Source organism: Zeus faber, assembly GCF_960531495.2.
Source record: "Zeus faber genome assembly, chromosome: 1".
Classification (NCBI taxonomy): Eukaryota; Metazoa; Chordata; class Actinopteri; order Zeiformes; family Zeidae; genus Zeus; species Zeus faber.
Window position 1 is genome coordinate 56,620,724 of NC_137193.1, and position 26,629 is coordinate 56,647,352.

Genomic DNA, 26,629 nt, shown 5'->3' on the forward strand with positions numbered 1-26,629 from the left:
CATTAAGTATGTGAAGTAGTTTTGGGTTTTAGTACCACAGGTGGCATGGCATGGTAGTGACTAAGTGCAAAAAAAAGTTTTAACATCAGTAATGTTTCTCGTAGTCTTAACTAATTAAACAAAGATATGCGACAATATATATGCAGACAATCTTGTGTCTGTGAGACAGTTATGCAGAGGAATTATGTCGACAATACTCTCATTATGCGAGGTTTATAACATTCCATATAAGCAATTTATAGCTACGAGGAGTGTTTACACATGCTGCGACTTCTTCACTTCATTACCCTTTTATTCTATGAAATCAAAATAAAACCTATTTTTATAGGACATCATAATGCTATTAAACACACTATATTTCTATGATTGTGCTCGGCCACTGACAGTTATGCTGATGACAACAACAATATATTCATTGAAAAGGGCGACAACATGTGTGTTTCTTAACATTACAGCGGAAATCCTCCTTTTTAATTTGCAGAGATACATGTTAGTGTGTGCTACATCATAGCATCATGACCTATTTAGACCGCACACAACAACTTGGAATATCGTATTATATTAAAACCTTTCTGTTATAAATACAAATCTGTCCATTTACAGTCCACAAACAATCATCATTACACAGGTTATTATGTTTTTATTGACTCTAGATATAAATTGTTTTACAATTTTTTTTTTAAAGATTTCAAGAGCAGCAGATAAACAGTCGGACTGTATTTGCTGTATAGGAATATAGAATATACTTTAGTACTCATCTGTTTCTTGCAGAGGGATTTGTCATTTAGAAAAAATGATACCATAATTAAAGTCAATTTGCATCTTTCTTTTTTCTATTTAGCTTGTGTGTTTACATGCAACCTAGCTCAGATATCTCCCGTACAAACATATAGACGGCAGAAACGGACATTGTGACTGTGTATTTGTCAAAGACCTGCGCCACAAACACCACACTATCACTTTGCCACGACAATGAGACAATGAGATGTTGGCAGCCTGACATACAGTGTTCACCAGAAAACATCTACACCGATCAGCCACAGCATTAAAACCACCACAAATATTGCGTAGCTCTCCCCCGTGCCGCCAAAACAGCCCTGACCCGTCGAGGCATGGACTCCAACAGGACCTCTGAAGATGTCCTTTGGTATCTGGCAACAAGACAATAGCAGCAGATCCTTTAAGTCCTGGAAGTTGTGAGGTGGTGTCCCCATGGATCGGCCTTGTTGTTCCAGCACATCCCACAGATGCTCTCGGATCGGACCCTAACCCCGGCCATCCACATGATGTAGAAGAAAACATGATTCATCAGACCAAGCCTTACGCTTGCCCATTTTTCCTGCTTCCAACACATCTAATCCAAGAACTGACTGTTTACCATTGTGCCATTGGAATGAGATGAGCAATGTTATAAACTTCACCTGTCAGTGGTTTGAATGTTGTGGCTGATCATTGTGTAATAGTATGTATTTTGTGCTGTCTGTGTGCAAGGCTGACAAAGACGGGCAACAATTACAATTTATATGGGGAAATAAATAGTTGAAGGAGCAAATTGGAGCCATTACATCATTAAAATGCAACACCTGCAACTCTGTAATCATTCCATGTAAATGTGCTCTGACTCCTCGTTTTTCATCTTACGCTGGCGACTACATTGTGTTTGGTTCTCATTGCACCAGATAATGATGCCCTGTGTGATCCTGGTGCATGGTGGGGTTGGTGGACAGATCACAGTGGGGGCTTGTTTCTTTCCAGGGCCAACGAAAAAAACCAAACAGTGCCTCTTTTTTTTGTTTAGCACTTTTCAAAAATGTCACTTAATACAGTATGACCGCAATGCGGCATCATCTAATCACAGATTTAAAGATATTTATTTTCATTTTAGATGAGAATGGTCCCCAAATCCCTGTCATCCTCATCATCTATTCATCATCAACCTAGCACCACCAGCATTATTAAGGCAAAATAAAACAAATAGAACTAAGAGCCACTAGGCATCAGCTTAGATCAGACACCCGAGTCCCATTCTCTATGACATGCTGGCTGACTGCAATAGCAAAATCAAAAAAGAAAACACACTAAAACATTATAAACATGTTGGTCATAATACATTGCGCAACATGTAAACTTAACAAATAAATTGCTAAGTGGTTATTAAACTATAATCAAGTGAAATCATACAAAATGAATTGCATTATTAAGAAATTGACAAAATAATATAAAAGTTGGATATAAAATAGAAAATAATTCATATTCCCAAATATATACAAAAAATTAAATATGTGTAACACTCTTTGCAGACCAAATGCGGTAACAATATGTCTATGTTGTCTGTTTGGTTGCAGAAAATCCCTCATAAAAGTCGCATCGTGCCATCCTCAGGAGCCTGATTTGTTTGCGTTTTGTTAGTGACCTGCAGAGAGGCCAGGTCCTTTTGGCCTGAGATCTCCATCACATGGGTGGAAATAATGTCAGTAGTGACAATAAAAGCCACAACAGCGCCCAAAAAGCCAACAGTCCTGCCATGTTCTCTGTCCATGTCAAACACTGATCTTTGATGTGGGTTTTGGAGAGCGGGGCTATACATTGGTCTCAAGGCCATTCATATCGATGGTGCAGTGCTCCTTGTCCTTTTTCGCGTACCGTGGAGGTATAGGAGGCTTTTTCCTCTCGGGCGGAGGCAGCGGCCGCACTCCCTCCTCCAGCTGCATGAGCCTCGCCACGTCGGGAGACAGGAGCTCCGCCTTGACCCCGAAAGACGAGGGATGGTAGCTCCCGTTGTTGTTGTGGCAGTTCATCAGCGGCTGGCTGTTCAGCATGGGCTTGGTCTCGCATATCAAAGGCACCTAGGGAGTGAGCAGGGAGGAAGGCGGAGGAGGTGGTGTTATACAATGTGATGTTATAGTTTTTCCAGCTCTCAAATATTTATAGAAGAAAATCTTGCGCAATGACAAAATCAACATTTGAGGTTCACAGTGTGATCGTGAAACTAACTCATCAAACCAAAACAAGCCTCAGAACTTGCTTTATCACGCTGTGCGTTGCATATCCAGTGCCAAAGATGCCTTTTGGTGCGTTTGAGCACCAACGACCTGGAGCGATTTCATGTATTCACCACGTCACAGTCAGAGAACTCACCCCGTCGCCCTCTTGCATGAAGTCTTTCCTGCATATGTGCGCCATGATACCTGTGGCCAATGCGTCACCCATGACATTTACCATGGTGCGGAATCTGTCTCTGCAGAGAGAAAATGCATTTCAGGCAGCTGGAGAGAATTTTTTTTCTGAGATTCAATTCTGAAATTCCGCAGGCTGCTTACAAAGCCCAGTCGACCGCGATGATAAGAGTGATGTCGTCGGTCGGCAGCCCGACGGATGTTAGAACGATCACCATGGTGACCAGGCCGGCCTGGGGAATTCCTGCCGCACCGATGCTGGCGGCAGTGGCTGTGATGCTGTGGGAGATGCAAAAATATATTTTGTTTTCATTTTGTAATTTGCATGACGGTCAGAATTGATAACTTAAGTGTAGAATGCAGCTCTGTGGTCTGCAAGATCTTAGCAAAAATCATCTTCCTATACTTTTTTTTTGTGCTACTTTTGGCCTTTATTGAGTCTGCGTATTAGGTCATCCAGTTGAAAGCCCACACAGCTGGACTGAGGTGACTAACAACAGCATTATACAGTAGCGACAGTAGCGACAGTAGCGACGGAGTGTGTGTGTGTGTGTGTGTGTGTGTGTGTGTATGGGGGTGGGTGGTCGGTGGTAAAGTGGTGGCGTGACAGAAATGGTATATTATTGAGGTCACATGGCAGATTACTGGGCAGTTTCCGTGTCTACTAATTTAATATGGATTTACAAAGGATATAAATTATTATTGAACATTAAAATAAAAAAATCAAATGTAGGGTTTTCTTTTCCAGTATTTTGATTATTGTAGCATTTGACAAGTTAGCAGAAACCTCCTGACAGGAGTTTGGATACAATGAGGTTTGACCACTCACTGAAGTGAAATATAACTACCTATCTTACCAAATGATCGTATTTTTATCAAATTAAGAAGGGTTGTTGTCCCATAGTGCCCCTGGGTGTTAACCCCTTCATCACTGACCTGATGGTGATGATCTGGCCAAAGTCCAGTTCGTAGTTGTTGACCTGGGCAATGAATATGGCGGCCACCGCCTCATAGAGCGCCGTGCCGTCCATGTTGATGGTGGCCCCCACGGGGAGCACGAAGCGGATGATCCGACGGTCGATATGGTTGTTCTCTAAGAGGCACTTGAAGGTGATAGGCAACGTGGCGGAGCTGGGAAAATTAGACGCAAAAAAAACAACTCAATCAAATGAATAAATAAACCTTCAAGTCCATATTCAACGTATTCAAATCCGCGTGAATGTCCTTTTTGTCATCGCTCCATTGAGTCTGCATGAAAACCACAGTCACATACCATGTCGACACCGGTCCTGTCCTTGCCGACTGACTAAATAGTAATAACACAGTTCAATTTAATTTAAAGTTACGATTTAGTTTAAATGGGCTATTCAGTGGACACCACTTTGTGCACGTTCTGTTCTCCATTATCTTTCCACTCTTTTTTGATCCACTCCCTGCTCCACTTTCCACTCTCATCTTAAGAAAATCTCCTCCTTATTTTTTGAGCAAAAGGTAAGTGCAAACTACTGTACCTGGAGGACGTGGCCAAGGCTATGAGCAGAGCCTGGAGGATTCCTCGTATGTAAACAATGGGACTTTTCTTGGTGATGAAAAAGTACATGGCCGGCAGGATGAAGAGGCCGTGCAGTATCAGGCCAAACACTACGGTGACGGCGTAGAACCCCAGTTTCTTCCCCATCGCCGAAGGGTCACTCATCTCCAGGATCTTACCGGCCACCAGGAAAACAATGCCAAAGGGGAAGTACCTGGGAGGGAAAGTAGATAAGAAAGCAATTGTTTTGAGGCTACCACAAGCATATTCCTTGGCTCTGGATCGTCGCACGCAAAGAGCCGTGTCCAAAATGTGCAGAAGCGAAGGGTTACCAGATCACAATGGCGACGATTTTCAAGACCGCTTCGTTTAAGCTCTGGCAGAAGTTAACCAGGGCGCTGCCATTGGGTCCCATCCTTCCAAGCATGATCCCTGCGGAACACAGCACACTCCTCTTTAGCGAACATGCAGTTCCATTTCACGCACCCAAGCTTTAAAACGTTGGCCGAGAAGCACTGTGAAAGTACGTCTTTTTATTTTTATCTTTTTTACCCATGGTGGCCGAAAAGATGACGATTCCGAGGACGTTCATTCCGTCACTCGTGCCCGGCCGCGTGCTTACAAGCACGTCTGGAGGCGGAGTCAGGTCCAGGGAGAAGTTTTGGACGTCGGTGCCATTGTCGTCCTGGATGCCGTAGATGAGGGCGCGGCGCGTGCTGGACTCGGACAGGCCCTGACTCACGGTGGGTTTAGGCTTCATGACGATCTCAGTGCTTGTTCGATACTGGGGGCGCAGAATAAAACAATATGGTGTTAAAACAAAACTGATCACCATAGATGATATTATGCACGCTATTTCTTTTTGCACAAAGGCCTCACCTGTTGAAACGTGGCCTGGACCAGATTGGATGGAAACATATTGCTGCGAAGGAGAAGATGGCGAAGGGCAACCGATCAGTCAATGAAGATGTTGCCTTATGTGATGCGACTCATTGGAGCGTACGAGGAAAAATATTATCCCTGTACTCCCACTGCAACTATGACTAGGACCGTTGCGTTTTGTTCATGTACATCTGGGTATTTCTAGTAATAATACAAAGAAGCCTCAAAAATGAGACGAAAGAAAAAGAAAAATAGACAATAATTAGTGTTCAGGTCGACGGGGCTGCAAGACAACTAGTGGTGGAAGAAGAACATTGTGGAAGTTGAGTGAATGTTAACAAATTAGCGTGACAATTCCGAGGAAAATTGCGTTTGCTTCCTTAAAAAAACCCCCACAAGAGTAGAGTAAGACAGAGTTTTGCATTAAAGATTATAAACTCGTTTATAACACGTTCATTTAACACAAGGGTAGATAGACAGAGGAAAACACAAAACACACATCAATCAATTGGGAAGGGAAATTCGTGACGATCTCCTCCACAGAAGGGAAATGGATCCCGACCTGACCACGTGTTTTGTTCCATCCAGAGGCAATCCCACGCTGCGGTCCAGTAAACAACATGCTGTACATCTGAATATTTCACATTGCTTGTGACACTGGAACACCCATGCTCAAAATGAGGGCTGTGCTGGGGAAAACTGTGATGCCTGGTCACTCTGCTCTTGTGGCTTCTTGGCTAAGGAGCTACTCGTTGGAAACCAAATCGCATGCGCCATGTTAGCTCGCCAACGATCAGTCAAATGAGCCGAGCGAAACCGCCATTTGACCACAGAACCACCACACATATCTGCATGTAATACAGGCTGCTTCAGGCTGGATTCTGAATGTGCGTTTGGGTTGCACTTATTGTCTACCAATAGCTTTTTGTAATAGTCAATTATATATTTTTCATTGTTTATCTTAGGTTTACATTTCGATTGATTTTTAGAGTTTTTTGTATATTCTCTATTTTCTATCTATCTGTCTGTCTGTCTAATATTACACAGCACTATGCCAGATTAACAAAGTTCCTGTGATAAAAAGATATGGTCAATACAGAAAACTATGCCGGATGCCTCAATGGACAAAAGCCTTGCAATATCCAACAGGTTTACAGGCAACTTTTTTTTTCTACTTTTGAGTCTCTATTTAGCATAGCTTTTGGGAATATAGGATTCCCTGCAGTTCTGAATCCAATACGTTGGAGTTGAACTCAGTTACAGTGAAGGTCTCTGCTTGAACTTGGATGAAGGTTTACAGTTCAGCAGCCAAATAATACCAACACCCCCTGGGAGAAACCCTCACAAAATGCATTGAAATAAGTGGCACAGAATGGGCGCGCCACAATGTGTTCATGTTGAGCATTACTTTGACCTCTCCCTCATTAAAAAAAAGACAATGTTTCAACAACAACGCTTTGGAAAGAACTGCAATGAAAATTTGCAATATGCAATGTGATGAGGGTGCTCTTGTGAAGAGAATACTCTTACAGAGGAAATGGACATATTGCTGTAGTTTCTCATTTTGCTGTTACGTGCACGGTGCACGCTGCAGCCCAAATCCATTATACAATGTGCTTCCAATATCTTCCGAATACCATTATCAAATTGTGTCCACAATAAAGGGTTTTAATCTATTTGGCAGAAAAGTGCCTTGGATCTTTGATTCTTTTGTTTTTGATGTAGAACTGCACCGGACCGCATGTATGCAAAAATCACAGAGCTTCTGTTCTAAACACGCATTACGCGTTTGGCATGCAGAGGCACATTTATCATAAGCAGGTACATTTGTATGTCCTCTTCTTATCGGGACACCACCATTAACTTGTTTGCTCGCTCTTTTCATTTGGTGACATAAACCAAGCAGCTATAAAGTTAGAAAATATTATTTAAGAAAGTTACAAACCAGAGAACCAGCCAATGCCTTGCCAATGTAAAGAGATGGCAATTCAAGGACCCTACATAGGAGGCAAAATAGACAAACCCATTTGAATGATTCAAGTTGAATTAAGTTTGATATTACGTTTTGGGTTACATACTGTATTTTATGACAAAGTAAGTCATTTTAGTCTTTTTTTGTAAAAAAAAAAAAAAAAATATATATATATATATATATACTAAACTACTACTATTTTAATTAGCATGAATTAATACTACTTTCTTTATTTAATTCTTAGTCATGCATCTTAAAATGCTGTTTAAATATACTTGGTCTCTCAGGTGGTTTTATGGCTGTGAACTTCGCACAGTTTATGAATCTGAATATACACAGTTTAAGGATCACATACATGTCTACGACCCTCTAAAAAGTTTGTAAGATTGTGAAAATCTGAAAAACTTTGTTTTTTTAATAAATGTGTATGTAAAGAGATAGACATAGACATAGTATTTTAGTCCATATCCTTATTTGTATTCATATATACACATGTATATACATATATATAAACAAAAAGGCACTTATTTGCTATATATTTATTTTATATATATCTTGTCTTCATTTTCATGTTCTAATATTTTTATCATTTTAGGTTAGATTTTGTTATCTGTATATACAGTACATATACTATATACTGTACAGTATATGTATTAATCAAATATTGATATATTTATATGAATATATATATATATATATATATATATATATATATATATACTGTATATATATTTAACATCACATTATATTATTTGGACATTGTTTGTACATTGTTATGCACATTTTGTGTTACTTACCGGATGAGGTCGAGCAGGGCATCAGCAGAGCTCATAATGGCCTTGCCGCTGTCTTCAGAGTCCTCCTTCTGCGCCGCGCCGCCCGGGTGGATGATAGACACCATGATGATGCCCACTACCACGGCAACAAAGGTGGTCCACAGGTAGTAGGATACGGTGATCAGACCAAGACGGCTGGAGCACTTGGCATCTAGGGCGGCCAGCCCCGACATGAGGCTAGGGTAGAGAGGGAAAATTTTTGTGGTGGATGGGGTGGCTTGAGCAGCCACACCTGATGCGCGTTGGTTGGGCTATCGAGCCTCAGGTTTAAAAACCCCGTCCACACACTCAGTCAGGATGGCAGCCCTGTGTCATGACATGTTCCGTCTGCTCCTGGCTACTTTCCCGACTGCTCCAAGATACGATCGTGGAAATTTGCAGTTGGCGCGTCGGCGAACAGTCAGCAGTCAGTCAGCGGGCAACCTACACCTGTGTGCACGGAGTTCGTGGCTTATTGATGTTTTTTTCACATTTACTGTGTTTGTGCTGTGTATTTTGTTTATTTTCACTCTTGATTTCACTCATGATTTCATAATTTATATGGGAAAAATTGCTTCGACATACGACTGTTTTAACATACAACCGTTCTTATAGAACGAATTACAGTCATAAGTCGAGGTACCACTGTACAATGGATACAAAAGTATTGTGTGTTGTTTTGTAGACAGCTCTTGGTAACATTTGTGTTTTGTAATTGCATATAAAATATTCAAAGCCTTTTTTTAGTCCCCTTAAGTTAATAAGGCGATAGTCTATTGCATCAGAAACTACAGACTAATTATATTCTTTCTTATTTATAATTGTGGTCTTTCATTATTACTATTATTATTATTATCGCTATTGCTCTGTCTGTATGTAAGTAAGTAACTTTATTTGTATAGCACCGTTCAAGAGCAGGGACGTCAGCTTCACAAAGCTAGTAAATCGTGTACATACATATATAAAACACAATAAAAACAGAAAAGAAATTGAAGTAGACAAATTACACAAAGGCAAGTTTAAACAAACGGGTCTTGAGCTGCTTTTGAGAATTGTTTACGGTGTCGATAGATCTTACGTCTAAAGGGTGCCTGACCATACAGAGCTCTTTAGATGATGACAAGAACTTTAGACTGGATTCTGAATTTGATGAGGAGCCAGTGAAAGGGCAATGAGAATCAGTGTCACATGAGACCTTTTGGAGGACCTCGTCAAGAGTTTCCCAGCAGCATTTTAGACCGCTTGTAAACGAGGCAGGTGAAAAGGGATTTGCAGTAGTCAAGGGGAAGCACATACAAGGCAAACAGAATGGGACCAAGGACTGAACCTTGGGGCACACCACAATACAGAGTTTCAGATAAGGAGGCAAAGCTACCAATTCCTATCAGAGAGGTAGAAGGAGAGCCACTGCCGGGCTGATCCAGAGATACCCACCCACTGTTCAAGTCCCCCCCAGCCAAGGAGGAGACCCCTGCGCGGCGAGCGGAGCGCAGTCCACTTTAACGCAACTAAATCATTGACTGAAAAACCCTGGACTGATCCTCCTGAAGTTCTAACAGGCCTATATTTTCACATTCTGTGCTCATTTTATATTGCAACGTTGTCCTTAAATGTTGTGAAAATGCCATTTTGAACGGGCAACAGCCCCAACAACAACAATAATAATAATAATATTATCATCCCTTATTTTGTTGTTGATATCTGCTGTTACAACCATGGTTCAAAAATTAATAGCAATGTCTGCAGGCTATATACTGTCAGAGTGAACTACAGTTTTGAATCCTTCATTGCTCTCATTCAGGGACAAATCTCTCCACTCCTATCAACCCCCACCTCACCCTCCACCTCTCTCTCTCTCTCTCACACACACACACACACACACACACACACACACACACACACACACACACACACACACACACACAGGAAATAATAATTAATAATAATTAATTTAAACCCTGGATGACGACCATACCAAATGAAAGAGTAAAAGCACAATTCATGAGTTTTCGATAAATTTCAGAATTCTTCCAAGAGTCCTTCAAGCAAGCAATTCAACTAGGTCAGACGTTGGCCAACTGACTCTTCTACACCTGGCTGCTTTTGTATCAGCCATTAAAGGAATCTAAGGCTCTATTGATGTGAATGTTTCTCGTTCTACTACAAAACCACTAAAAATAAGGCCAATGATACAGGCCAATGCTTTGGGGGGGAGAATGAGAACCCAAACAGGATGGACACAAGGTTATAGACCCATGCAAATGGAAATTTGACAACAAACACAAGATGCATCTGTGGAAAAGTATGCAAGAGTCCACGTGGCCTAAAAATACACCAGGGCACGATGTAGTGCATGGAGCGGGAGAATAAACTGCAGCCCACAGGATCTGATCTTGGTGAGACGCAGGAGGAGCCTGGGCAGGACTCACCCCATAGCTTGAGGCGATGATGGCTATCATAGTCAGCTATGTTTCTGAGAGCTTTGGCCACATCGAGAGAGGCAACACCAGGTCAACCTATACGTCCACCGTGGGTCCACCAAGATACAGCAGCTGTGGCAAGAGCTTCAAATCCCCCAAAAAAACAGCACAGAGTGGCTAGCAAAGAGGAAAAGCAACCGCTTGCCAAGCTCCCCAAAAATATCCAAAGAAACAAGCTCATGACCCCGTGGAGCGTGGCACCCAGGAAAGAAAGAGCTTCACCAAGAAGCTACTACAAGCGCAGAGGCAGTCTGATGTGCTCAGCTGAGGATGTGAACACCTTTCTTCACAACACCTTTAGCGACCCAGAGAGAAACCAGAAGCTGGAGTCTTTGCTACGAAATATATCCTGTCCAAAAATACAATTGCCAGCTACCTTTAAATGTCTATAAACTGATCATTCCACCCTTCTTCTTCTTCATGTGGCTGCTCCCGTTAGGGGTCGCCACAGCGGATCATCTGCCTCTAATACCTTCTGTTCTGCGCATCTTCTGTCCTCCCTCACCAAATCCATGAACCTTCTCTTTGGCCTTCCTCTTTTCCTCTTGCCTGGCAGCTCCATCCTCAGCATCCTTCTTCCAATGTAACTCTCATCTCCCCTACACACGTGTTCAAAACTGATGCTTGTACTAAATGCATTAAAACCCAGACAGGATGAGAATGTCACTCCCGGCTTGAGCGTGCAACGTGAAGGCTGTGGGAGTCCTCCTGCAGGAGTGAATAAAAGCCAACAAGACATCCTCTTGTCTGGGAGTCCTTATACAGTACTGATACAATATAGCCTAGAGGAATTATGACATGTGCATGAATGGTGATTTACAAACATAGGGCCAGGATTTATAAATAGAAATCGGCTACAGGAGGCACAGACACATGACAAAGGGAACAACAGTGTTCATGACACTTCACTGCACACTACCACATACGTCTCTTCGGGGCCAAATTCAGAGTATGAAGTCTAATGGTTTAGAAAAGGTCAGGAAAGTGATATCTTGGGAACAGATTGGATGTTTTGGAATGATTCAGTGTGTGCTATAGGTGTTGTGTTACCAGAGAAAGTGCAACGGGAGTTTTCCCGTGTTTACAGTTCCATTCCCCATGTTTTAGCCAAAGCTCCACATCAGAGATGGCACGATTTGGGACAATGGGTCAGTCAGTGTAAAGAGGATCACCGGTGGCAGCAGGGACGTGCGATCAGGGGAGGCAGGTGAGGCAGAGCCTCACCTGCTATCATGAAAAGAAAAAACAAATGATGATAAAATAAATAAATATTAATATTTGTCTACTGATCTGTGCTATAAATGTAATTTATGTACGATTCCAATCATTTCAATCATGTTTATTATCAAAATCGCTGAATTTGCATATTGTCTGTTCAATTAGAGGGGGGACGCGCGAGGTGAGACAGCGAGGAGCGGAGCCTTATCTCAGATTGTGCAATCCCTCACAAACTGGGTTGAGCGCAGGGGGCTTTTGCTTTCTCACTGTTTGTCACCAATGTAATGTTTGTAGAGACTTTTATTATATGTCCTCACTTTCCATAAAATAGTTAATATATTTCATGTATGTGTATGACATATTCAGTCTTGCTTATCTGAAACCGCCCTGAAAAAAAAAAAAAAAAAAGCATGAGATGAGGCTGCCAGTACCTCTGCCTCACTGAAGGGGGCGTGTGTGTCAATAATCTCCATTGAGACGGAGAGACTTTTAAAACTAAAGGAAGATAAGGAGGACTTTTACAACAAAGTCACAGAGATTTTTGTCCAGAAGGATAGGAGAATGGAATTCATTTACAAGTAAAGGTAAGACCATCCATACACTGTAGTATATCCTTTTATTTGTATTGAATGAGTATGTAATTAATTAAATACTAATAGTACTTGTGGAATTGCGATGGCAAATTAAAACACACGGATTGTGCAGAGCAAATGGGCTCTTTCTCTGAGCTGCTATAAAATTAACGTTCTTCCTTAACTTTATGTGTGTAAAGAATGCTGATATGAGATATGAAACACAACAAGTAGTCAATGTGCAAGCTGCCAACTGAATGGTGAATTTAAGCTACTCTATTGGGTTCATATATTTGTAAATCTGACTCTGAAAAAGTCAGTGCCTCACCAGCCACAAACCTCACCGCACGTCACTGGGTGGCAGGAAACAGAAACAAAACATGTTTTCTATAGTCCGGGGCTTTAGACATTTAAACAGTGCTGTTAAACACATTTTCACCCTCAAAGAAGTGTACAATTTGTGCCAGAACACACACACGCACATCTTCACACAAGCATGCTGGAAAAAGGCAAACATAATTGTTCCATGTGAAACATTACCGGTGCACACACCTATTTTTCCAGTAAAGAAACTCTTTTCTCCCTCTAATTAACACACTAACACGAACATCTGATTCACAGGTATTGCAGAGCAGAGCCACGTGTGAAGAGAAGGCCCTCTGGAAGAAATCACAAGCATATGTGAAGGATGGAGTTTGATAAACCATGCTCACCTAAATATCTGTTTCCCTTCTTTGATTAAATGCGCAATGCCAAAGGTCGAATGATGTCAGAAATCAAGAGACATTGGTTCATTACACGTTTCTCAAATTACTCTAAAGTATTTTGCAAAAAATGTTTGTGCTACACATTGGCAGAGGACAGTAGACCAATCAGCGCATACCCACCACCAGATGAACCTTTTGATCACTTGCAAATGGACTTTATTGAGCTAACATTGAGTTAAGGAAGGAAATATTGTCTTTGAATTGTTTACATGTTTTCTAAAATGGTTGAAGCCCTTCCCACTTCTAAGGCAGATGCAGGTGCCAAAGCATTGGTAATGCCATGGGCACACTACATGACTTTCAAAGATTGTAAGATCTCTTAGGATCTTGCAGTCTTGTGGTTTGCACACTACATGACTGATCGGTGACGAGTCTTCAAGCTACATTTTGTCACAAAACACACACGTGAAATGTGACACTGGAAATAACTCAATGCCATGCATGCAATAGGATTATTTATTTTTTTATTTTATTCTTGATCACTGTAAAAATAATGAATAAAAGCAGAATTTCAATAAGAAATATACTAAAAACCTAGAGAAGAAAGTTAAAATTGGTATGTTGTGTGTTTCTGGCTGCTGCTGAAGGCTGTGGGAGTCGTCCTGCAGGAGTGAATAAAACCCAGCAAGACATCCTCTCATTTGTGAGTCCTTATTAATACAAATTGCTACCACAGAGTGCGACAGCTCCCAATAAAAGCATTGATGCATGACCTGACTATCACTTCTACATGTGTCCCGGCTTTAAACCAATAAAATCAAGGTCTTTAGTGCTGAAGAGGGGGAAAGTAGTAGACAATTTCTGGTTCTCACTGACCGGTGTCACTATCCCGTCCATTACAGAGCAGCCAGTCAAGCAACTTGGGAAGATCTTTGGCTGCAGCCTCAAAGATGCTGCTTCCATCCAGAAAACCAGCAAAGTGCTTGAGGCCTGGCTCACCAAGGTGGACAAAATAGGCCTGCCAGGGAGGTTCAAGGCGTGGATTTACCAACATTCAATACTACCTCGGATCGTGTGTTCTCTGCGCGTGTTTATGCAGTGTCCATAATGATCGTTGAGGCCCTGGATTGGAAGATCAGCAGTTACTTGCGAAGATGGCTAGGCCTACTCGACAGCCTGAGCAGTGCTGCTCTGAATGGCACCAGTAACATCCTGCAGTTCCCAATCAGTAACCTCGCTGAAGAGTTCATGGTGTCCCAGACACGGGAAGCTCTCCACAGAGAATCCAGGGATCTGAAAGTGGCATCTGTCGACATTCGAACAGAGAGGAAATAGAGCACAGACAAATCTGGAGGTGGCTGAGTCAGAAGGCACTGGGGGGGTCGGTAGCAACAGGGTGTGGAGGCATAGGCTACTTTCCAGCGACCAGGGTCGACAATGTCCAGGGCAAAGAGTGGTAACATCTCGTTCAGGAGGAAGTGCGGGCAGACTTGGAGGAGGTACAAGCCAGCAGGATGGTAGGGATTGGACAGCAAGGAACATGGACTAGATGGGAAAGTGTACTGCAGCGAAAGATAACCTGGTCCAACATCTGGCAAGCACACTTCCATTGCATCAGGTTCACGGTCCAAGGTGTCTATGATGTCCTACCAAGACCAGAAAACTTTACATATAGGGCAAAGGTGAGACACCTTCCTGCCCTCGCTGTTCTGGGAGATGATCATTGGAACAACAGCTGACAAAAAGCCCTTAGCCCCAGGATGCGTAAGGCAGTTGCTGAGAGTCCATCTAGCATCTGATCATGCTGGAACTCACAGTTCCCTGGGAAGAGAGTGTGGAGGAGGCCAACGAGAGGAAGTGCAACAAGTACCAGGAGCTTGTGGAAGAGTGCAGAATGCAATGCTGACAAACTCACTGTGAGCCTGAGGAGGTGGGCTGCGTTTACACTACTGGGCATCACTGGAGAGACAAAGAGGAAGGCTATCAGATTTGCTACTGAAGCTGCGGAGAAAGCCACTAGGTCTTCAAATCAGATGTAAATTAGATCAAATTCTAAGTAACAAGCCTGGTTCTCATTCCCATGAAAAGAAGGTGACCAGAAGAGCAATCCTTTATCTTAAAAACATTGCCAAAGTACAGCTATTCCTGATCCAGAAAGGTGCTGAAGAGATGTTGCATTTACTACAAGTCAATTGGACGACAGCTGGCCTTCCTAAAACATCTATTGAGAGATTTCAACTTATCCAGAACTTGGCAGCTGGACTTTTAACAAAAACAAGAAAGTGAGCATATCACTTCAGTTTTAGCTACACTGGACTGGCGACCAGCATTATTTAGATTCGATCATGAAGTCCAAAATCCATAAATTACAGAATAGCTGCCGTTCTAAATTCCATTTAACACTGCTTCTAAATTTTGCAACACAATTTTAAAACAATATTACAGAGGTAGGTGAGGCACTGACTGTAAGTGTATTCAAGTGAAGGCTGAAAATCTATCTTTTCAGGTTAGCTAATAGACCTAATTTTAATTGTTGAATTAAATTGATTGTGTTCTTTTTATGCACTTTTGTTTCTTTTCTTTTATTTGCATATTCTTATTTTTTTATATTACCTCATCTGACTCTTTTAATGCACTGATATTTTATTTGTTTTCTTTCTACTTCTCTGAATTGAGGTTATTATTATTATTATTATTATTATTATTATTATTATTATTATTATTACCTACTAAAACAACCTACTAAATGGTGTTCTTTATTAAATTAGTTATTATACATATTTGTATTTGAGTTGTACAGAATATTTCACAATGATCTCAGCATTGTAAAATATTATAAATTATGTCTATTTTATTTATTTTTTTGCTTTAGCCCAGTCATTTGGAAAGGCATTTTTTCTGGTGGGATCACGCTTTTTTGTGCTTATAGTCACGAAAATGGACATGGCATGGATGTAATTACATTTAAAATGCATTGGTTTAAATTTTGTTCTCGTTTAGTACTATCACAAATGAGAAGTCGGATACTGGCTTCGCCTTTTCTCTATTGAATGGTCTATTATGTAACCTTTTGTAATACATCTTGATGCAATTGTCTCATGGGTGAAAAAGTTGCATTATCAAAAACCTAAAAATGAAATGCATTTATGGGTCAAAGATGCATAACAAAATGATGCGGAATTGTAATTTGTGTAGTTTTTAGAGTTAAGGTTAAGTGCTAGAGTTTCAAACGTTCATAAATTACTGCGTAAATATTATGCAATGTATGTAAGTGGGGTATTTTGGTCAGGTTAGTTTAGTGTAGTGTTAGTGTATCTGCGTCTCCCCACCCACCTTCCCCATGCCCATTCCCTAAACTCCCCAAAGAAAGTGGCTCCGAGCTTAACAGGTTAAAAGCGTAAGCAAAACAACTGTGTGGAGTGAGTGAGACAAGCTGTTTGGCACCAATCTAGAGCAAACTGTTTGGACAACTGTTGCAATGAAATATTATTGCACTGAACTGAAATGAACTGAACTGGAAGAGGACAAAGGAGGGGGCAGAGAGAGAGAGGGAGCGAGAGAGAGAGCGAGAGAGAGAGAGAGAGAGAGAGAGAGAGAGAGAGAGAGAGAGAGCTAAAGTAAATGAAAATCTCCCCATTCAAATGAATTGGTTTGAATTTTATTCTGTGTAGCGCAAAATATCTCCCCATTCAAATCAATTGGTTTACATTTTATTATGTGTAGCATGAAAAAAATCTGACAATCATGCTCCACGACATGATTCAAAAGATTAATTTTTGTGACTATAAGCATAAAAAAAAGGGAGACCGGGTTGGGTAGCAAACAGCTCCTTTTTGAGAATAGAGCCCTTTAGGTTAATTGTATTATCCTCCCCGACCGCCTATCTTTAAATCAATAATTACAATAATCTCATTCAGACGCTTGACCCCTGCTTACATAAGAAGAGCAGCACCAGCTGCCTGAGTACAGAGAGAGTCTGTCTTTGTTATATTTCATACTGCTCCTTCTTTACAAAAAGTTATGTTAACAAATCTCAAGGTGATGTAATTTATGTTTTGGAGAAAATTATTCTCCTTCTTCCATATAAAATGTATGTTGCAATTTAAATACTATTCGTGTTCAGAGCCAAAAGTGTAGCTTACTTTTGACCTTGTAATATCCCTAAACACACTTATTCTCTTCATTTTCAAACGGACGCCATCTAAAATAATTCGCTATGAATTCATTGGATATAATGTAAGCCCTCAGTGATGAGGTGAAAAAGGCAAAGTTGATCTCGTTACAACTTACCAAGTTGTTTGAACAAGTTGGGGAAATGTTTTACTACTCGAAAGTATACAACAAAGTCATGCTGTTTTAATGAATTTGCAAGTCCCTTTTAACAAGATAAACAAATAAACAAAAAAATGAATAACCCATCATGATTTCCGAAGAATATTAAAGACAAAAATGCCATGACCCATAATAAAAAGTGCGACCCAAGATGCTTCAAGTGGAATACAGGAAGAGTCATAAGAGGCTGCAACATGTCAAACTGAATGGACGTGAGAGCTGGGGACTGTTTTGACAACAGGTTTACCTAGACACCACCAGGGGCAGAATCAGCATCTTCAACATCCTCATCAGCAGCTCACCGGGAAACTGGAAATACTTCACTTCCTGTTGTGGGGAGAAATAAATGTTTAAGATGACAATCGACATAGGAAGAACGGATTAAATTGTTATTTTCACGGTCTGGCGACTTTAGGAATTTTGGTCATAGTTAAACTCAGGGCTCAACACCAATAACGACCCTAACCCTAACCTTAATGTGTAACTCAAAATAAGGATGGGTCCAATTCAGCCTCGATAACCTCAGCTATATTTTCAAGCAATGAATCCTAAAGCCAATTTAGATGTAATTATGATTCTTCTGTGAGAATGGGAGCATTACGTCCCGCCCCTCGTATTGACTGGTCAGCTGATGTTTTGAAATAATTTTCGTGTGGATGCCTTCGGTAGAGTGAACAAACGGTATATCTCTTAAAAAAACATGGAACATAAATGGAACATACAATGTTAATATCTAAAGCATGTTCACTGTTGTGTTTGCATATTCAAAAATATGCAGCTGAGACACACAATCTATGTGTATAAACCTTTTTCTCCTTTAGAAGACCTGTCATATTAAGATAACAATGACATGATTTCAATGCAGTTTTTGGGGGGTTGTTACAGTTGTACGAAGAATTTATAGGTGAATTTGTATCAAAATATAAATAAAATAAAAAACAGAAATCCCAGAGGTAAGAGTTCTGAGTTCTGTTTTGAGGTCAGGGAAAAAGGTTTTCGGCCCGCATCGCATCATTTTCACGGAGACAGCGTTCTACTCACAGGTCTCAGGAGGATATACAGCTTTATAAACCTGGGAGCATCAACACAACATTCATGCAAAAATTTGCTCCATATTTCTGGGATTCTGTCCAATGCTTTACTATTGAGGATTTATGCTACAGAGATGTAGTTAGTTAGTTACGGGTGATTACAATTCAGTTGATCAACCTTCTCCTATCTCCCTCACACTGTGGGAATTTTATTTCAGGAAAGGACTAATATGATGAATAATATGCTTACATGACATGATTTCACTGCTATGTGACAAATAACCTGAACTTGAACTTGAATTTGAACTACATATCAAAAAAATTGCCTAAATGTCTACATACACACTTTTTATTTTCTCTTCTCCCCTGCCCCGGATCACAGTACGAGGAGCTGCAGCCTATTCAGCTCACAACGGGTGCAGGGCGAGGAGGAGAAAGATTAAATTGGATGCCGGTTTATCGCAAGGCTACATACATTCGAATGCTCCCACCCAAGGGCAGTATGGGTCTCTCCAATTAGCAAAAAACCAGGAGCTGGGAGGAACAGCTGGGAGAACAACCCCGCACACTCACTGGAGTAAATGCAATTTCCACATAGGCATGAGATAACCCAGATGAGATTTGAACACATGTCTCTGATCTGAAGCTGTGAGGTTACAGCCCGAACCACTGCACCGTGACGCCACCCTGACATGCAACAGCTTATGTCAAAAAAATTAGTACATGAGCTGCAGTTTGGCTCTGAAAAATGTGTGTGTGACTTGAGAACAGATTTTTTGTACAGAACAGAATCCACACACCGGAGTGAGGGAAATTTTTCATTAAAGATAGACACAAATTTGTCGGATTTTTGGCTACACTATATCTCTATGAATTAAAAGAATGAAGGTATGTTTGGAAATTCCTTGTTTATATATGGTGTGAGTCAATCCCACAATACACAAAATTACGTGTCAAATTATGTATCAACTTAGAGGGAAAACAACTGGTAAATACATAACATTCAATGAGAACATGTTGGGAATGATTGAAAGACATCAGAGGAGAGTAAAAAAAATAACTTTATACAAGCAAAGTGAATTGTATTGTTTGCAGTAGAGGGAAGGGAACGTAAGATTGGCGGTGTCAGGCTAGCGAGAAAGGAACTGGATTGAGGGACAGAGCGAGGCTGCCGCATAATGACAGCTAAAGAGCTTTTCTGTACGGCATTAAGCAGAGAGAGCTTAGTTTGCTCTACTGTATAAGAGCAGGATCAGCACTTGCATATGACAGAAAATGTGTGTGTGTGTGGAAAATGTGTGTGTGTGTGTGTGTATGTGTGTGTATGTGTGTGTGTGCGTGTGGGTGCGTGTGGGTGCGTGTGGGTGCGTGTGTGTGCGTGTGTGTGCGTGTGTGTGTGTGTGTGTGTGTGTGTGTGTGTGTGTGTGTGTGTGTGTGTGTTTGTAACATGAGGAGCAACTGCATCTGTTGCCAAAGGACTAGTCAACAGGGCAACCAGAGTGTGACAGTTTTTACAGCCAAGTGTGACAGAGAGAGCACACGAACCACTGTCAAAGTTAGGATATTAGACCCAAATCTCTCCTCTCCTTTTTATTTTCTTTCATATATATATATAGATATATAGATAGACAGAGCGACAGACAGACAGGCAGACAGACAGACAGACAGAAAGACAGACAGACAGACAGACAGACAGGCAAACTAGCATGAAATGAAAGTGGGATACTCGTTTCACTTTTTTTCTATTGAATAGTCTTTTAAAGTCAAGGTTAAGTGAGAATAGGGATGGAGGGTCATACCCTCAGTATGAATTTGACTCATAAATATAATTTAACTGTAAATAAATTTTCAGCTTTTGCACGCCTGGCTGGAATTTTAATGTACCCATCAGACAATGCTGTAGAACATTTCCATGCAACAGAGAGCTGTTACACTCTTATACTTAGTATTGTGGCTAGTGTAGTACTTCTCCATGACATCAAGAATAAAACATGTTTTTTTTTCTTAAAATATGGTTGATATCATACAGACTTTAGGCTTCTATGGGAGAAAAAATGAATTATTATATACACTGTGTAATATTTACGCATCATCCAATCCCTGAGTGAAAGGCATATCTACGAAATTATTCTTAAACATTTTACCCTAACCCTAGTCAACTACAAAAACTAAAATTACCCATTATGCAATTGCATCATGGGTAAGTTAGTTACAATATTATTAACTTAAAAAGGAAAATTAGTTATTGGTGAAAAAATACATGCATGTGTTACTGGGGGTTAATTTGGTCGTTGAATATGCCTGCTTTTGCACATGTAACTTGCAAAGCCCTGAATTATATGTTAGGCCATTTTAAGTGGCCCCCGCTAAGACGCTACCACCCCTCTAAAAGTACATTTCCAGAGCTTCCCAAAACAGCTGACCTTGTTTTGGGGGCTCTTTAATTTCTGAGATATAGGGCTTCAAAGGTGACCTCGTCAGGGTTCAAAGGTCAATAGTTTAGGGTGGTCTTAGTTTAGGGTGCACAGAAATATCTCAAACGTACATATGTTAACCTACAAGCTGATTCCTTTCCAAAAATGTGTTTGGTTTTGTTCTATGACAAAGTGAAAAAAATCCAATCCCGTCAATGCAGTGGGATGCAAAGTGTGGATTCCAAGACCATTCATAATCGAAATTAAATATAATGGGATATTTTTTTACTCTGTGTCCCACCACCTGCTGGTGTAGCCAATAACTGCAGCTCACATTTGTTAATTTCTTCTCAGGTAAAAATAAGGTGCAAATTGACTTTACATGTATTTGTTGTGGTGAAAATATTTACATTTGTAGAACGTATAACATTATTATGTTTTATTAAAATATGTGTTTACAGACTAAGTTATGCATATTTGTAAATCGTCCGTATTTTTGTTAATAGGACTTTACACAACACAAATAAACAAATACAAGTTTGTGGATAGGGAGATATTTGTGGATCCTGGCACACATTTCAAGTTCAAGTTCAAGAGATTATTTGTCACATACATATACATACTGTCATACATGCAGTGAAATGTCATGACACCCGGTGATTACACACAATAAGCTCTGTGGATTGTCTTATGTATGTTACAAATATTATAGTCCAATAAAATCTGTATGATATAAACCTTGTTTTCAGAAAAACATTTTAAATTCACTATATCATGCAACGTCTGTGATTGGTGGAGCTCGCTGTTGCCATGGAAATGTTTACCGCACTGTCTGATGGGTACATTCAAATTTGCAGCCAGGCGTGCAAATGCTGACATTTATATACAGTTAAATTATCCTAATGAGGGTATGATCTTGTATCCCTATTCTCGCCCAGCCTTAAATTTGATAGACTACAGTATACAACAGAGAAAAAGTACACCCAGTATCCCGCTTTTATTTCCTAGTCAGAACAAAATTTAATTTCATCTATGGTCCCCCCCACAACCTCCACATGGTGGCGCACTTTCGTCAGGTTAGTTTTAGTTTTAGTATATGTATCTGCGCCCTTCCTCAAGCCCCCTTTTCAGGATCCTGCCCTGCTCTTGCTTGTTATCTGTCTCTCTGCCTCTGTCCCTCTCTGGCTCCCTCTGTCTGTCTCTGGTTTCATATCCCTGCCACTGTGCACCTGTTCCCAGACAGCAATCTCACCACCTGTCTTCACCTTCCTCCTCTCTCCAATTGTATTTAACCTGATCCCCATTCACTCTGTCGCTGTCCGATTGTTGTGTCTCTCTGTGTGTCTCTATTGAATTCTCGGTCCTGTCTACGATCCTGATTCCCTGCCTGTTCCTGGACCTTGATCCATCGCCAGTTCAACATTAAACCTTACACCTACTCCTAAGACCTTGTTGTGTCCTGCATTTGGGTTCACCAGACCGTATCCATAACACCCCCCTTCTAAGTTGAAGAAAATCTCTCCATTTAAATGAATTCATTTAAATGTAGTTCTATTTAGCGTGAAAAAAAAACAACAACGGACAATCGTGTTCACGATTCGATAGATTAATTTTTTCATGACTACGAGCACAGTTGTATAGGAGCAGTAAGTAATGCTGCTGAGCTCTCCACCTCTCTCCATCTGTAAAAGGAGAGAATTTACATCCTGCCTGATGATGGAGACCCTGTATCCATTAACATGTTATTTATCCGGGTCAGGGTCACGGTGGCAGCGAGCCATTCTGATCGTAGCATCAAGAGTGATGAAATACGAAAACGGCCAGCACATGATGCGGGTCTGAATGGTTGGTGCCTGCCTGTGCATTTCAGTGTTTATTTATTTAACTGGTCTTTGTTGGTCATAATTCCTTATACATTAACGGCTTTCAGTTTAACTACTATCAAATCCACTTTGCATTTGAGTCATGATTCTCTTAATTTAAATTGTGGAAAAAGGTAACTTTATTTTTTTGCTGTTGCAACATATAGTTCACATTAAAATGCTTACAAACCTTTGACAACTATAAGCCCTTTCACACATGGTTCCCGATAAATTACTGGGATCCTTTCTGGCACCGCTATTGATTTTCACTATTCACACATGCAGCTACATTCCAGAACATTTCCGTCTTGCGCCTTTTACACATGCCATGACAATACTGGAATAGATGGGTACAGTCCGTTTCAGTGTAGATGCGATCATTTAGGTCGGCAATCGATGTACAATCTGAACCAGTTTCGTAATTTTCCTTTTTCCTTCTCAGAGACCAGCACTTTGCTCCCCGTCTCCCCGTCTCCCCGTCTCCCTGTCTCCCCGTCTCTCTGCCCCTCCTTGACCGACTTAGTTACCTCCATTAATGGACCTGGAACAGAGGGAGCCCCGCGTCCCCAGATGCAATAACCCTAACCCGGTGTTATTAAATCGGTGTGATCATTTTCAACCTGTGCTAATGTACACTTCTCCCTCCGGAGAAGGAAGGTTCTCCACCCGTTTAGCCTCTCCCTGTCTACTCGCTCTCTCTCCGACTGCGTGCTCTGGTGCAGCCTGCAGGCAAGCAAAGTGTTTGGGACCAATGTCCCGGTACTGCACCCCTAACTCACAAAGACAAGTCTAGGGTGTGAGAGGCATTTTTAAGAAGAAAAAGAAAGACCTGTCTCCGTAGAGACTGGATGCATTTCAGTTTCTTGTCTTTGCAGCCGAAGTCAACGGTTTGGTCTCGGTTTGGACTCTAAATAAAAAATAATGTACGAAATAAATAATCACAACACAGCTGTACCATAGCTGTCCCGGCATTTTCCCGGAAATTATATTATGTCTTGAGGTGGGAAATTGCCAGAATAGATTACTTGAAATATCGATCCCCACTCCCATTCACACATGACCCCAAGCAGAAACAGTTCCGGAACATTGCTGGGAGAGACTGCACATGGGGCTGATGCGTTAAAGGCTTATTTGGGGATTCTGCTTGCCCTTTATTTTCATTGCATTCATGCAAGGCTGTATCAAAATGCATCACTTGTTTTAAATAGTGCTTTTCAAAACTGCATCAATCCTTTATTCCACTAGATTAGAGTAATTATTGAAGAGTTAATAGACATTATGAAAACCAAATACCACTCCTACGAGAGATCATAAGTCAAATGGAAGCAAGCTGAGTCTTAACAAAGATATAAAAAGTTTGCACGGACAATAACATAAAAATACTTTTTATGTTCACCTCATTAATGTGCACATTTGCATAGTTATGTGGTTTGGGGGGTATGGATATTTTTTCTTTTTTTGTGGCATAGCTAGGGGCACAACCCAACCTACATCATATGGATGTAGCCAAGTCTGTGTCTGACAATTCACCTTAACCATTGTGTTACCTTTACACTTATTTTTACATAAATTATATAGGATTTTTTCGGAAAAACTTAATCATATATTAAGCATAATATGCATATCTCATGAAAATGCTTCGTCATATCAATAATTAGATATCATGCCAATGAAATATACATACTTGTTCCATTTTTGTGAATTGTTGTATTTATGTATTCATGGTGTTATTTAGTGTAGTACAGTGACTACAAAATTTGATGAAATATATATGAGTACGGTTCACAATAGCAAAAGCAATTTCCCTGCTATGGTGACTTATAGACACACACACACGCATGCACGCACGCACGCACACACACGCACACACACACACACACACACACACACACACACACACACACACACATTTAGACACAAATATTCTTCTCCCTTACCAGCTCCCGCAACACAAAGGCCTAAAGCCCACTCTAATTTTTCTGAATACACAGAGGTCTGTGTCTCCAGTGTGTAATTCTTTTTAGTGTGTCACACTGACAGGGGCTCTTGGTTCATCTACAAATACAGCAAGCATTTGCTTGATTGGATGCTAATCCTCTACTGAGAGAGTAAAGGGCCCGCTGGTTATTTTTAGGCCTATTTGAGATTTGAGAATATGAGAAGGCGTTTTGTGAATAGGAGTAGACATGAAGTAAAAGTCTAGACAACCTGCCTCAATCAACCCCTCGTGACATCACTGGGAAAAAGAAGTATTGTGCCAAAGCTGGCATCGGCATCTCATTTCATTTGGTCACTGTTGAGAATTGCACTCATTCTGCATGTGTGTATGTCTGTTTCTCTCCGTGTGTCTGCATGCGCGTGTGCATTTGTGTGAGGGTGTATGCATCTCCATGCATTTTGCAAATCTAAGGTCCATCCAAAATTTTGAGTTCACTTAATATGTGATCAACTACAAAACTTATGGAGCAGTGCCTTAGATACAAAAACTAGTAAAAACCAAAATGACTAATAAAACAGAAGATTCAATGGCCAGATAATAATGTTGAACTTAACTTGATCAGATGGAGTTTGTATAAATCTAAGCGGACACAAAGCATTACATTGGGGATATTTGTGTGCCAACACATTTTTTTTTAAATCAATAAACAAAATAAACATTTCTAAAAGAATACATTTTCATTGGAAATGAACAACATTCAGAAATCGCGAAAAGCCTATACTGCTGTTTCTAGAGGAAATAGCAGAATTAATGTGGGAACTTACAGAATCGTGCCAATCATTTGAAAGATTCAGAAAATAAATCTTAACAGAACTACCTAACAGAAACAATGATTTGCTTTCATTTGGAGCCATGTTTAAAAACCCTCATTGACTTTATAACGTCCTACTATATTTGGTTTGGTGGTATCTGGTGGGATTGACCTTGCTCTTGTTTGATACTATGTCAAAAGCTTTGTCGATATTAATGCAGATGTTTCTCAGTTTGTGCATCCCTCTTGAATAGGATTTATTCCATACAGTAGAAGCCAGTGCCGTGAAGTTGGTTCTTTCTGTTACTAAAATTCCAGGAACGGCTTATAATTGTCAGCTACTGCTGGAAGTAAGTCAACCTCATGACCACTTTGGGTCAGGATGCAGATTTGGGAATGGCTGACCTTGGACAAAGATGGGTAACAAATCCTTGTTTTCCTTCATTTACCCATTCACCTTAAGCTCAAGCCCAAACAACATGTTCTACAGTAAATGGACAATACACCTCAAGAGGGGGGCTGCAACTGACCTGCTCTGTGAGGCGGCGAGTCCTGAGGAAGAACCCCAAAAGACATCCTATGACCACAGCCAGCACCGAGAGGATGAGGAGACCGTTCTGCTTGCACACATTCTTCACCCTCAGCCACGCCGCATCCAGAGCCACAGCCATCGTGAGACACCTGCCCGTGCTTTACCAGCAATCCATATAGACACCAGCTCTCCAACTCCGGAAACCCAGGTGCCAGGATTGGGAAAAGAAGATGGTGGGTGGTGGCAGGAAAAGGTGGGATGTTTTGTGAGATATCCCTTTTAACCTCCACGTTTAAAGCACTTTGGGACTGAGCGTTGCACTCGTCCGTCCAACATGGCAATCTGAGTTAAGAAG

At 40.9% G+C, this 26,629-nt stretch overlaps 1 protein-coding gene across 1 annotated transcript; it reads right to left on the reverse strand.

Moving 5' to 3' along the window:
• Positions 1-2,579: 2,579 nt before the first annotated feature.
• Positions 2,580-26,413, reverse strand: slc1a7b (solute carrier family 1 member 7b; the record flags this gene model as incomplete). The annotated part of the gene is made up of 11 exons (XM_080016814.1): positions 2,580-2,846; positions 3,139-3,238; positions 3,321-3,455; positions 4,113-4,307; positions 4,688-4,921; positions 5,040-5,139; positions 5,260-5,491; positions 5,587-5,629; positions 8,359-8,574; positions 17,933-18,012; positions 26,273-26,413. 11 exons carry the CDS (start codon positions 26,411-26,413, stop codon positions 2,580-2,582), a joined length of 1,743 nt encoding a protein of 580 aa, XP_079872940.1.
• Between the last annotated feature and the right edge of the window lie 216 nt (positions 26,414-26,629).